Here is a 15095-nt window from a genome sequence, read left to right as displayed (position 1 = left end):
AAAATCTTGTTTGGTGTTTGAATCATTTTATAACTTGTTCTGCCCTCTTTTTCCAGTCACCTTACATCTTAATTATCAACAGTGACACAGGTCTTCCTGCTATTCCTCGTACAAGATACTCCACCTTCTGACTCTTAATCATTTTTACTGGTTGTCCTCCATGCCTAGAATCCTCTCACTGTTCATCTCTACCTCTGGTATTATTGAAATGATATTTGAAGTCCCACCTACAACAAGAAGCCTTTCCTGATCTGCCTTAATGTTAGTGTCTTCTCTCTGATGATTATTGTCAATTTATCCTGTCTGTATCCCATTTGCATGTTGTCTCCCCTGTTAGACTGTGAGCTCCCTCAGAGCAGGGACAGTCTTTTGCCTTTCTTTGTATCCCCAGTGCTTAACACAGTGCCTGGCACACAGTAGGAACTTAACAAAAGCTTGTCAACAGACTACTTACGTCATTTGTCTTTATACTTCCAATTTTGAAGAAATGTATCCTTAAAGTGCCTTTGCAATTGCTTCAGGGAATATAGGATTGACTCTAGCCCTCAATTTAAAATGACCCCAAGATTTTTCAGGTAAAATAATAATCTTACATTCATATAGCATTTTGTAAACCTTAAAGCACTATAGTTAGATTTTGAATAGTTGGAATAAGGCTAGTATATCTATAGCAGGTGCAATGACTGTAGCAAAAGTATGAATAAAAGTTTTTTTAAAAAAACCATGGCCAACAATGGAATCATCATAAAGAAAAAATACACATCCAATGGTTAAATTATATAACCACAGAGCTTGTGAAAAACTGGCTTGGCTCTTCTGAAAGATCTGCTACAGCATAAACCCTAATCCAAAGACCTTTCTTCAGAGCTATCTAAAATATCTCTTGCTTTGATATATTTTTATTCTCATGCAAATTCTTTCTTATGGTGATAATAAACATGTTTAGCATACATATTCAGTCACTCAAAGAAATTAAGTCTTCATTTACCTTTTCTGTAAATGAAAAAACCCAATTTCTATTAATCTTCTCAAAGGGTCTATTTCCTAACCCTTTAATCAGTTTTTGTTGATCTCATTTCTTTCTTTTAAAAAAAAATTATTTTTTCTCCCAACTCTATGTAAAAACAATTTTAAACACTTGTTTTAAAAAATTTGAGTTTCCAATTCTCTCCCTCTCTTCCTCCCTATCCCTACTCATTGAGAAGGCAAGCAATTTGATATAGGTTATACATGTGCAGTCACACAAAACGTTTCCATGTTAGTCATATTGTGAAAGAAAACAGACAAAAAAACCCCAAGAAAAATAAAAGAAAGTAAAGGAAAAGAATGCTTTGCTATGCATTCAGACTGCATCAGCTCTGGATGATATACCTGGAGGTGGATGGCATTTTTCAACATAAGTCCTTCAGAACTGTCTTGAATTTGTATTGCTGAGAAAAGCTAAGTCACTGAACAATATTGCTATTGCTGCAAACAATGTTCTGGTTCTGTTCACTTCACTTTGCATCAGTTCATGTAAGTCCAGGTTTTTCTGACAGCATGTTTATCTCATTTCAAAAGTAATTGGATTCTACTTACTATGAATAAAGAGTACATCTCTAGTAGCTATAAGCCAATCTTCTGCAGCTGATATGTATACAAGTCATTCTCCTCAATACAGAGAAGTACACTATTTTACCATAATATCATCATGAATGATTTCTTACCTCACATTTGTCTCATCATTAAATTCTTCAGCCCATTTCTTCCTTGACTGTGCAGTAGTAGAGCCATCCAAACGATAGTAGTCAATATTTCGAAACCACTTTCCCTCCCCTAGTAATTTAACAAATAAGAAAACAAGTGAAACTATGTAGTCATTAGGTAAGCAGTCATAGCATATTTACTTTATATATTCACAAAAGTTGCCTAAAGGCCCTTAATGGTGGCTCATGCAAATACAACTTTAAATGTGAACTCAGACAAATTGGGGATGGGGGGGGGGGGGGAGATGTTTTGTTTAATTACGAAAGGATACTTCATTTAACCACTCCACTGATTCTGCTACTTACCGCCTGTGTGACCTTGGCTGAGTTACTTTACCACTCTGTGGCTCAGCGTTCTCATGTGTAAAATGAGGGCGTTGGACGGGATGACTTCTAAGATCCCTTTCCACTCTAAATCCCAGAATCCTAGGATTCACTGGGCTTCCTTAAATAGTGAACTCCCCTACTACATTCACAAAGATTCAATGGACACATGGCACTACAGGAACATATGCACTCCATAAAGCAAGATTTACTAGGATAGAGTATTGAACCCTATCTAAAAAAGGAGTATTATTAACATTTATGTTGTATTTGCTTTGTATTCCCTCTGTATTCCCTTCTCAAGACAGCATTTTCTTCGTTATTAGTGCCAGATGTATTGTATAAGAAAACCAAAGCAACAGAAAATGTTTGCTAGCAACATATCACTAACTGATGAATCTAATTGCTATCTAAATGATAAACAAGCATTTATTAATTGCCTACTACATGCCAGACATTGTACTAGGTGCTGGGGATGCCAACAGAAAGAAGCAAACAATCCTACTCTCCAGGAGCTTACATTCTATTGCAGAAACAAGAAGTACATATAGAAGTTGATACAGAATAAATATAAGGAGAATAAACAGTGAAGAGAGAGACTCTATGAGGTGCAGGAAAGGAGGCAGTGCTTATAGGGCATATGGCACAGGCAATGCAAAAACACAGGTGCAGGAGATGGGAGTGTCATGTGTAAGGAACAGAGAGAAGGCCATTTTGGCTGAATCGCAGAGTACTGGGAGGGGGTGATACACAATGAGGCCAGGAAAATAGGTTGGGGCCAGGTTGTAAAGGTCTTTAAAGGTTAAACAGAAGGGTTTATATTTTACCAATTTAGGCAACTTAGGCAATAGGGAGCAGCCATGGAAGTTGACGGATTAGGGAAGTGACATGGTCAGATCTGGCAGCTGTGTGTAGGATGATTGGAATGGGGAGACCTGAGGCAGTGAGATACATTAGTAGGCTGTTGGCATATTATGTTGTGTGCCCATTTCCTAATTATTTCTGCTGAATATATTCATGTTTCTTGTTTGAGTGCTCAGTGATTCATTCACTTTATCCAATTTTTTTTCATTCAGGTTTTCTTTCCTTCTTGGGGCAAAAAAGGGAAGGACATGACATGAGCTTAAGGAATGGAGAATTTGGGCAATTTGAAAGAGAAGAAAAATGCAATGGTAGCCCATCACAAACTTACAATAATTTTTTTTTAACAATGCTTATCAATATTACAAAACAAATATGCCTACCTCTATGAATGAAAGAATGATGAATGGAAAATACAGATTTTATTTTTTTAAGCATTTACCTATCTATGATATTGCACATGGGTATCTGGGGTAATCGAACTTAATGATAGCACTTCTTAACTTTCAGGAATGGAATGTTTGTGACATTAGCAATTTACACTTGATAGGAACCCTTTTAAGAAAAAATAAACTATTTCTTTAAAAATTCTAACCTCTTTTTAGCAACAATAAATCATCATCCTTTCAACAATTCTTCAAAAGGTAATCTATGCATACACACATATTAAATATACACACATACTTACTATATAACATGTATATATGAATGATATGGATTAATACCTACACCAATCCTACTTTTTATCATCAGAAAGGCAATGATTTTTCTCTCCTTGATAATGATCACAACTGGAAGACCATCTCCCAAAGCCTGAATCGTCTTTGGTTAATGCCTGTTTTAGACATGCACTGAGGAACTAAGAGGCACATGCCTACTCTTGGAGCAGTCACCCTGTTCCTATGCTGCTCTGATAGAAGCCCCATACCACAAGCACAATTATATGCTCCCAAAGGAGTGAAGTTTAGGGGGTATGGGAATGGTGCCGTCTATTACTCCATTTCATGAGTTCCATCTACTAATTGTTCTCATCCCTCTAGTGGTGAGAGATAGCTTACAATGTCCTCTTTCATCACCTAGTACTGGTAACAAAAGTCTGCCTCTCCTATATTACCAAGAGCTAATTGAGAGAAAGTGGTGTATGTGTGTGTGGGGAAGGGTTGTGGGAGGGACACAGCAAAATTTCTAAGTGTCTCCAATGATGACATTTAAATTTTTCAGGGACTGCTATACTATAGGGAAAGCTTATGAACAAGAAAATGGCAAATGAATTTTAACTGGGCAAGCACAATGTATCAAATATAGAGTTAAATACTCTAAACTTGATTGGTCCAATGTGCCTGTATCCAAAAAGCCTTCCAAGTCAGGAAGGAGATTAGAAAACCAAGAGAAAACATTCTACTATTTTCATATTAAATATGATGTGCCTTCAACTTTAGTCCTGTATAATCCTTTTTTGCCCCATTTCAAGAAATAGATAATGAAAGGTTCTGATGGAGGGATCTAAAAATAAATTTGGGGGATGGGGATGCTGCAATGTAATAACAGGCCAAACAGAATTTGGGGGAAAACAAGAGGAAGCACCACTTCACATAATGGGGAATGCATTAACACAAGATGTGGCCGAGAAATAAAAATGGATTTGAAAAGGGTTTGTACAGATTAACTTACAATGACAGAGCCATAAATAACTACTAAGGGAAGCTGGAATATACCTAAACTATAAAAGGATAACTTCAGGGGGAACAGCTCTGCCTTCCCTCCTCCCCCCTCAACAAGGCAATTGTCCAAAATGGCCTCAAGAGAAGACACGTTTATGGAAGTGAGCCAGTGGGGAGCAACTCAGGTGTTCCTTTTCCACAAGAGGTAGGTTATAGAAGGGTGTGAGAGGAGCTAGGTCCATTTGAGAAAGGTTTGGAAGTACTCTTTTAATGGTCACTGGTCATTCTCCTAACTTATTAGGCCATTTGATATGTAGAGAAAAGCTTGTCTGAATACTGCCCACCATGGCCTCCACTTTGGGTGGTTCAGAGATGCCAGAACAAAACTTAATTTCCTTATTGTTTAGCATTCAACTGGAAGCCTAGAATTGCCAACACAAATGGTTTGTGCTACATTCTAGAACATCTGAAAGGATAAAATGAAATATATGATAAAGAAAATATTCCTGGTAGACAGTGAGCTTTGAAACTTCAAAGCCTTTATGAATTCTATGCCAATACCTTAATTAACAAACCCTAAGGGGGTTGGGCACTGCGGGGAGTTTTCAATCACCTTGGCATAGCTGGCAGGCATACGCCTGTCAAAGGTTAGCTAGGCTCTATGCCAGAGGTGGAGAACCTGTAACCTCAAGGCCCACATGTGGCCTTCTAGGTCCTCAGGTGCAGCCTTTTGACTGAGTGGAAGTTTTACAGAACAAATTCTTTTATTAAGGTGATCTGTCGGGGCAGCTACGTGGCTCAATGAGTAGAGCACCAGCCCTGGAGTCAGGAGGACCTGAGTTCAAATCCGGCTTCAGACACTTGACACACTTACTAGCTGTGTGACCTTGGGCAAGTCACTTAACCCCAATTGCCCTGCCTTCCCCCCTGCAAAAAAAGAAAAGGGGATCTGTTCAGTGAAATTTGGATTCAGTCAAAGGGCTATACTTGAGGACCTAGAGGGCCACATGTGGACTCGAGGCTGCAGGTTCCCCACCCCTGGCTTAGGCCTTACTGAAGGAAGGGTTATGATCCTAAGGATCTCATGGTCTGGTCAGCAGGGAGGCAAGAAAGAAGAACCACCTCAATCAGGACAGTGTGGTTCAGGGAGTGGGAAGAAAGACAGGAACACCCCTGACAAAGGCCAGAAGAGAATCCACATCCTGGAATGAGTGCAGGCCTGGAAACAAGTTCTTGAAAGTGAAGTGTTTTAGAGAGTGTATGCATCGTTCCATGTTGTGTTTTCTCTTCTCAATTAACCTGGAAAACCTGCAAAGCTCTAAATCCAGTCAAACTTGATCAGTTTAAAAAACCTTTAGATTTGAAACAGTGAGGTTCTCAAACAACTGTCTGGTTCATTTTCCTTGATTTTCTTTCATCTAAAGATCTACGAACCCTCCCGCCCCTTGCATTTAAAACTGAACTTTGATATATTTTTTAAAATTATCTCTAACTTTGCTCCTAAATTCCCACAAAAGCAAACCAACCCTGTAATGACTGAATGACTTCTGAAAAAAAAAACTTTTGGAATTTTCAAAGCATGATAAAAAGATTTTATACCTCTTAATGATGACAATGATAATACCTAGCATTTACATAGCACTTTAAAGTTTGCAATGTGCTTTGCAATTATTATCTCAATTGATCCTCATGATTAACTCTGAGAGGTAGATGTTAATATTATCTCTACCTTCCAGATGAGAAAACTGAGGCAAATAGGTTAAGTGACTTGCCCAGGGTCACACAGCTAGCGAGTGTCTAATTCAGGAATGGAACTCGGTTCTTCCTGACTCTGGATCTACCCAATGGCCTCTTAAGCCAAAGTAACGCTGGGATATATGGTTAGCATTTCCAAAACTGTATAGCATTCATACTCTTGGACGATGGGATTTTCAAGCATGTTTTTAACAAAGTCATTCATCAAGTTTAGCATGAAAGATAATTTCTTCATTTAATCTTTAGGCATTATGCATCACTAACTGGAGTTGTCTAACTGATCTTTAGAGTCAGCATTTTTCCAGTTACTGTAACTGCAGACACTTACAAATGGTCATACTTAAGTGAATGTTTGAAAGAGAATTTTGAAAAATCAAGGTCTTAATCATGTGGCACTTAAAATTTATAAGGCCTGTTTGAGTTTAATTAGGCTATGGTTACTTCTTACCAGAAGTAAAGAAGCAAAAATCACTCTTTAACTAACTAAACTTGTTTTTCCCCTCCTAGAGGTCAAGGTTTATTTATACAAAACAAACTCTACTGTACCATCAAAGAAAACCGATGTAGTTCCTAGATGAAGTAGCAAAGCCTGTTGGGATGAATTACTTACTATTCACTCACGTAAAATATAATTCTCCGAACTACTGTTACATAGTGGAATTTAAACCAATTAAAGACCATAATGAACACCAATGAAGTACTACACACACACACACACACACACACACACACACACACAATCACTGTCATTGCTCTGAATATTTTTTCAAGTTTTATAACCTTTCATCTTTCTGCAATATTCAACTAAACAAATTTTAAAGCACCTACTATGTGTAAGGTACTGTGCTAGGTGCTGGGAGTTCAAAGATTAAAAGTCATCTGCTCTCAAGGATCTTATGTTCTGTGGGGAAAATACAGTACGGACACAGAGCAGCAAGTCTAAGATAATGTGAAGGGAGAGACAAGCATTAGCACCTTGGGGAGAGGAGAGAAATCAGTGAACGGTTCAAACAGGAGTTGTGCCATGAAGATAAGGATTCAGAAGGTAAAGATGAGGAGAGGGTGCATTCCAGGAAAAGGGGGATTCTTGTGTAGATAACATACATCATGGATCTCTTTGGAAAACTCAAATTTCCAATGTATAAATCGCAAAAAGGAGAGAAAACAACAAGGATCCCAGCAATCCTCAACTCTTCCCCTCCTGAACTTTCACCAGCAGAGGCCTGAGCTCCTTCTTGTAATCTCAGGCAGCTCATCATTCCTCTTGCCACTGTTAGCTGACGTCTCTATGGGGAGAGTGATCCCCCCTTTCTAACTGGACCAAAGTGTGAGAAAACACCTTTTTCAGGCAGTTTGGGGAAGACAGGGCTGAAATTTCTCAAAGGGAGCTTTGTTATGGAACCAAAAGAAATACAAAGGAAAGAAAAACAAATAAATGTACTCAATACAAGATTTTATGCTAACTTAATTATTACCTATGTACTTTCCTGGTTAGCAAAACATCTGCCTATAGACCTGGTGTCCTTTTCTCTATCTCAACCCTGTGTGGGGTAGATGCCAGGAAGGGAAGCTAGAGAGTTACTTGGAGTAATAGTCTGAGGAAGATTTGTGTCAGACCTGCAATTTCAATGATATTCTTGGTCCCTTCCAGAACCTGTTTCCTAGGCTAATTACCATGTGAGATCTTTGGCTCTTTCCCCTAGTCTGTAAGTCATATTATGGCTCTTGACAATATGAATAAGGAAGGTACAGTTTAGCACATCCTTATCTGACTCTCTGAAGATGTCTATTATGGACGCCTAGCAGTAGATTTGGTTCTAAACTCCAAACTCTGCCTCCCACCCCCAGACTCATTTTTCTTTCTAGTTTTGTTTGCCTGCACACACTGACTAGATAGCTTAAGGCTGATTGCAGCTAGTAGTAAAGCTGAGCTTCTTCACCACGATTCTAAGCTGATAGCTAGGTCAAACATCACCAAGGCTTCTGTGACAGGTGCCATTTTCCCCCACAACTTGTCTATATCACGGCTACATCATTTAACATTTATTAAGTGCCTACTGTGTACAATGCACTATGCAAGACTTTAAAAAAAAAATCTGGCTCCAGCCCACTGTTCTAGACTTCTCAAAATTCTTTCACAGGCTCTATTCTCCATCCAAAAGGCACTTTACACTGGCTTCCACACACATTCCAATGTCTGCCCAATGTACAAACAAACCCTTCCCTGGTCAAATTCCTAGAACTATCCCAATACTTCAAGTCCTCATTAATGAATGCCTCCAGGTGGTCTTCCAGGACCCTCTCTCTACAGTTTGACAATATCCAAAGTATTTTAAGCACACAGAAAAAAAAATAAGAGATAACATTCACTTGGGAAGGGAGTTGTTCCCTTATCACAATAAAGCACATAAAAAAGTCCAGTGATTTGTAAGTTACAGGAAAAAACAAACCCATTACATTTCAGTTGCTACCTAAAATTTTGCTTTCACAAAACTTAAAATGGACCACTGCACACAAAAATATGAGAGATGAAAGTGAAGAGATAATCTTCTCTTTGATTACATAATTTAAATAAGAAAAGTGATCAAAAAGTAGGGTGTCACCATTTCCTGCAATGGCATGTGATGAATAGTTTTCTACCAACACACTGAAATACCGTACAAAAGCACTAGTTAATATATTACTTTGTACATTATACCTTTTATGTAACTTCATATTGCTTTAAAAAGCTCAACTCAATTGTCATGACATTATTGTAACTCTGTAGATGAAATATTGAGGTGGGATCATAAAAAGTCATACCTTTGGAGCTCAATAATCCTAGTACTGTGAAGATCCCCTAAATGGGTTATTGAAGACAATGTAATCTGTCCAAAAATCATATGTGTTTATAAACATATACATAGTAGTGGTATTCGTAATCACAGAGGATTGGAAACAGCATAAATGTCCAACAGTTAGGAGAATAGCTGAATAAAATGGTTATACGCATAATGGAACACTGCAGTGCCACTACGAACGATAAATGAGGGATATAATGATATTTAGGAAAACTTATGTGACATGTTAAGTGAAGAAAGCAGAAAGAGGCATCACGAACACAATGATTTTAACTATACAAGGGAAGGTACACACCAAAACAGAAGTGAATCAAGACTAGCAGGGCATAAATAAGGGACAAAGATAAGTGCAGCACATTTCATTAGGGTCAGTAAACTTCTCCCTTAAGCCCAGAAATTTTTATTTTAAGGAAGACACATACTAATATCTAGTCAAAGAGGATACTATTTTTATTTGTCAAACTAAAGAAACCAAAATTTAATTACAAATTAATTGCTACACATTACTTTTAAAAAAATGAAACACAAAGTATCAAAATTTTTTGAGACATTAAGGTGTGGCCAGGCCAATGATAAGGAATAATCTGTTACATACAAATTGAACAGAGAAATTAATTTTAATGTGTTAATAGCTTTAAATGCACATTTATTGGGTTTTGTTGTTGCATAAAGTGCACAATATTTTTTCAAATGATATGCAAACAGAGAAAAACAAGGACTAATCCAATAGAAAAAATCTGTGTGACCACATTAAAGTCACATGCTAGAAAAACTCTTAACTATCTTATGAAAGGGAACATGGCTAGTCCAGGTGTAGGCAAAATAAGGCACTTGAGGCAACTGTTGTTGACAGTACACAGTGCTCCTCCACTCTATTTGCCTGGATCATCTCTCCATTTTGCTCCTGCCTGTGTCTTATGCCTGCCACCATAATCCGACAGGATTGCATAGCCTCAGGGGTGAGCAGCACTTGGGGCTACAATGTTGCTGACACCTGGTCTAGTGTACAGCAAATGAATGAATAAAAATCACTGCTCATCCCCAACCTCCCACTTATAGTCAGTCTATTTCAACTGTTCATGAAGCAGGATTTCACCCTACATTTACAAGGATATTGTGAAGCGAATGATTAAAGGCACTACTAAAACAGCCATTCTGTATAAATACTTGCTATATTAATACAAAGGCTGGTCAATGTCATCACTGAGCAATTTTTAAATAGGCCACAATGATTTCGAACAGTGTAAATCAGACGTGTCAAACACACAGCCCACGACACTCCTGAGTTCTACCAGAATCAGGATTAAAATGTAGTTGGAAAATATTTAACAAAACAAAAATACAATAGAACATAGATAATGTTACTATGTGGTTTTCTAAGTCAACATGTGCCGGGAGGCACCCTTATATATGGATTAGTGGTCTTCCTTTCTATTTGAGGTTTGATACAAGTGATGTAAATGGTACCACAGAAATACCCAAAGACAGACAAGGTCCCAGAATAGCAGTCTCTCTAATAGGATTCCTTTGGCTACAACAAATGTTATCATCTGGTCTTAGGAAATAATTGTGAAATCAGTGTGATCACTGTTATCCATATAATAAAAGTATTTCATATCCAAATCCCACTGAGAGGGAGTCTGTCTCTCTCCCCCTGCAGCAATTACAGTACATATTCCTAGGGCTCAAGTACTTATACCCAGCCAAAGTTTTAAATTTTCAAGTAAGAAAATTAAATACATATCTGTAACACTCTGAGGTATTCTAGTAATTTGTGTCATATCTTCAAATTATCATTAAGCTGAGAGGATACTCTAAAGAAGTTGTTATTGGGGAATGAGATAACTAAAATAATCATTGGGTACGAACGTCTGAACTCCATAAAAACAAAACAACAGGCATCCAATGATCCCACTCCGAATTTAAAATATAGAAAAACTAACTCACCTTTATAAATAAGAGGCTTATCTTTATCATCTGATTTCTCCCTACTAGCCAATTCAAGAAAATCTTCAATCAAGTCCAATGATATGAGAGATTGGCTAAAAACGAGACTAAAAAATATAAAGAGATATAAATGCTTCCTACTAAAATTACTAATATTTAAAATGACAAACACAGAAGAAAATAACCACGTCATTCAATTCCAAACATGCCTGCAAAGCTCTGGACTTTCTGTCCCACTCATAATGTTTCAGGGAGCATGGGGGAGGAATTTGAGCTTTGTCTGGAATCTAACGATTTCACAGGAAGGGCATATTCTACTTGTTTAACGTCCCAATTAAGGAAAGGAGTAAGTAGACTACCAGTTGGCAAAACATGACATGCATGTTTGGCTTGAGGCTCTAGGAGTCACCAGGCTTGGGAAGCTAAACTATAACAAAGGGTTGTATACAGTTGCAGAAACAGCTTTAGAACTTTTCAAAATTGACAATAAATTTTGAGGCACCCACTAGACCTCTGCTCATAGCTCTTGATCTCTTAAGCACTTAATCCAGAACCACAGCCTTAATTCAATGAAGTTCAACAAGTATTATGGAGCATCTACCACATACCCTGAGCAACATGCTAGGTGCTACGGAGAAACATTCAAAGTTGATGTTCCAGGCTTCAAGGAGCCAGACAATTTTATAAAAATGGTAGTTGCTTGACCAAAGATGATCTGGAATTTAAGCTGACATCTTGGAAAAAGCCCGATCCTAATCAGGCAGAGAGTCAAGCTAGCTCTGGGAAGCAAACAAGGTCAAATAAGCCTTGCTGTGAAAGAGGTGGGTGAGGCTCAATGAAGGGACTGGCAAGTGGGCTCAAGTGGGGCAGGAAGTGGCAGCTGATGAACTGTTATCCTCTGTCACCTTTTTCCATTTACAGGTGGGAAAGGATAATACTGTGGTCATCAATCCTGTTCTGTTAAACGTGTTGTTTTTTTTGTTTCTAATAATAACTACAGGAAGACATAGAAGTCCTGGCTATCTAATTTGCGCACTGAACTAGATAAAAGAATCAAAATGAAAAATGATCTCAACAGGCTAGTTGAAACCAATGAAACGAATTCAATTAGGATAAAAGTGAAGTCCCACAACTAAGTTAAAACAAATTGGAGATGAGGAGAAAGGAGGATTTTAGTTTGATAGCAATTCTTGGGAAAAAGTCCTTGATATTTTAGCTGATCACAAGTTCAGGATGAGCAAAAAGTGTAGAGTGAGTGAGTGAGTGAGTGAGTGTGTGAGAGTGTGTGTGTGTGTGTGTGTGTGTGTGTGTGTGTGTGTGTGTGTGTGTGTGTGTATTACTCTCCTGTTGCATCACAAGAAACACCAGTGTTGGTTAGAATACTGTTTAACCTGGGAAGAACATTTTGAGAGGATCACTGACAAACCAGAGGTGAGACATCTGGAATCCAGATTATATAAGAAGCAGATGAAGGGACTGAGGACATTTACTACAGGAGAAGAGAAGAATGAGGGAAGATGAGGAGTCCTTACCACATGATGACTGAGGTCCCTTCCAGATTTAAGATACCAACGAGTCTATTAAATAACTGAAAGACTGGCAAGTGGAAGAGTAAACAGTCTTGCATTGCTCCAGAGGGCAGAACTAAAAACACCGAGGGGGAAGTTACAGGAGGCAGGTTTAGGGGTGAATGTAAGGAACTTCCTATCAATTCCTATCAACAATGAAATGAGATGCCTCGTGAAGCAGTGAAATTTGCATCAATGGAAGCAGTCAAGTAAAGACTGAAGGACTCTCAGAGATGTTGGAGAAAGACCCCTTTATTAGCTGGGAAGCTAAATCAGACAACCCCTCAAGTTTCTTTCAGTAAGAAGCCTAACAATTTGAATGGGGTGTACAGCACCCGAGGAAAAAAGAAAAAACAAAGGTGACAAACCCTGAAGTAAGCACAGGAAAGAGAGGAGAGAAAGAGTGAATATCATGTGTATTTTGATCCTCCACCATGCCCAAAGTGGTGAGGGATGCTTTAAAGCATATTCTGAAGAAATCCATGGAGCTCTTTCAAGTAATAAGCACAGACGAGAAGTAAGGTATGCAATAGGAGAAGCCGGGCCTACCTGTTTCTGAGCTAGTGCAGGGACAAAACACAAAGGAAAAGTGAACAGATCGAGAAAATGCACTGGGCCACCCCTGCCTCACACTAAGAGAAGATTTCATTACTGCATTAAATACAATTTATCTTATGTGTCACCTTCCAAGAGGTGAGAAGTAAAAGAAGAGTAAAATAAACTTCGACATCAGGTGGCAAGCTTATGCAAATGTCTCTTTAGAAAAATCACTTTAGGGCAGAACTTACACTTTGTCTCCAAGCTCCTCTGCCATGCGCAGGATTTCAAAGAGAAGCACCATTTTGCCTGAATGTTCCAGAACCTCAGCATCAGCGTCGGTCACAAAGTCTTTGTACCAGTCCGGAGCTGGGCTGCCTGGGTTGGAGGAGGAAGTTTTACCTGAAGAAAGAGAGACTTCATTCATTCAGCTTGTTCATTGCGATGCATTTGTTTCTTTTTTTTTAACGCCAATTCCTTCAGATAGGCAGACCAAAGAACTTACCCATCAACAGTGAGATCGGAGGGGATTACAAGATGCTTTGAAAACTGATACCTCATAATGAAAAATTTTAGCCACCTTTTCCCTAAAACAAATTTAGCTTTGCAAAAGGAAAACCACAAGAGGAAAAGAAAAGTACAGATTAAAGCTAAAGTTCACAGGGTTCAATGAAGCAAGAAGTTGACAGTCTGTTGCCTTTATTAAAAAGTGAGACAGGAAATTAAAGAAAACATTTACAATTTGCTTTATTCAATTTTAAGGAATAAATTAAATAACTTCTAGAACATATTATGAGAAAAGGAAGCACACAGTCACCCCAAAGAGCCAACATGTCTTCCCCAAGAACAGATGGAGCCAGACTAACTTCCTTTGCTTTTTTGAAGTAACCAGATAGGAATGTTCGTTTATTTAGACTACAGTGGAAGGTATGATGGATTTGGAGTCAAAGGACCTGGGTCTGAATCCTGCCTGTGTCACTTACTGCCTATGTCACCCTAAGCAAGTCACTTAGCTGCCTTAGGCTTCTGTTCTTCATCTGTGAAAAGAAGGCGGTTGGACTAAATACCATCTAAAGTCATTTACAGATTAAAATCCATGATCCTATGATTTAATAAAGTGTCTTTCCTACTCTTAAAGATAAGGTATAGTCTGAGTGGATTCACAACTTGGTGAGTGATCTGACCACAGCCTGACATGAGCTTGACAAGAGGCAGTGGGGAATTTAGGGTTACAGTCATTGGGCTTGGAATCAAAACCCAAATTGAATATGCATTGGCTGCATGACCTAACTCCTGGCAAATCACTTGATTCAGGCAACTTCCTAAGATTTATCTAAGTCTTTTGGTGGATTACGGAGTGGTAATAAACATTTATATAGCATAGTGCCTGGCACACAGTAGGTACTAAATGCTCTTTAAAAAAAAATATTACCTCATTTGATCCTCACAATGACCCTGGGTTGCTATTCAGTAGTGTCTGACTCTTTGTGCCCTGTGTGGGGTTTTCTTGGCAGAGATCCTGGAATGGTTTGCCATTTCCTTCTACAGTAGATTAAGGCAAACAGAAGTTAAGTGACATGCCCAGGGTGACAGCCAGTAAGTGTCTGAGGCCATTTTTGAACTCAGGTCTTCCTGAGTCCAGGGCCAGCGTTCTATCCACTAAGCCACCTAGCTAAGTATCAACTTGGAGAATGAAGCTTAATGGAGTACTATAGGTATCTGTGCTTGGCCTTGTGCTATTTAACATATGAATCAATAACTTTTAGTTAAATATGACCCTTTCCTTATTTTAGGTCTTTAATTGCAAGCCAAATGACAACCAGTTGGGGATGTTGTAGAGGGGATGGATTATCAGGT

General features: G+C 38.5%; 1 protein-coding gene across 1 annotated transcript in view; it reads right to left on the bottom strand.

Annotated features, from left to right (window-relative positions):
• Positions 1–15095, bottom strand: part of ATRX (ATRX chromatin remodeler) — a 193547-nt gene that overhangs the window by 38547 nt on the left and 139905 nt on the right. Inside the window, 3 exon segments of the mRNA XM_036740010.1 lie at positions 1707–1815; positions 11134–11240; positions 13490–13640. Coding sequence (XP_036595905.1) covers positions 1707–1815; positions 11134–11240; positions 13490–13640 — 367 coding nt within the window.

The sequence above is a fragment of the Trichosurus vulpecula genome, chromosome X (assembly GCF_011100635.1).
Source record: "Trichosurus vulpecula isolate mTriVul1 chromosome X, mTriVul1.pri, whole genome shotgun sequence".
Classification (NCBI taxonomy): Eukaryota; Metazoa; Chordata; class Mammalia; order Diprotodontia; family Phalangeridae; genus Trichosurus; species Trichosurus vulpecula.
The sequence above is the reverse complement of the archived record's forward strand: the minus strand, read 5'-3'. Positions and strand labels throughout refer to the sequence as shown.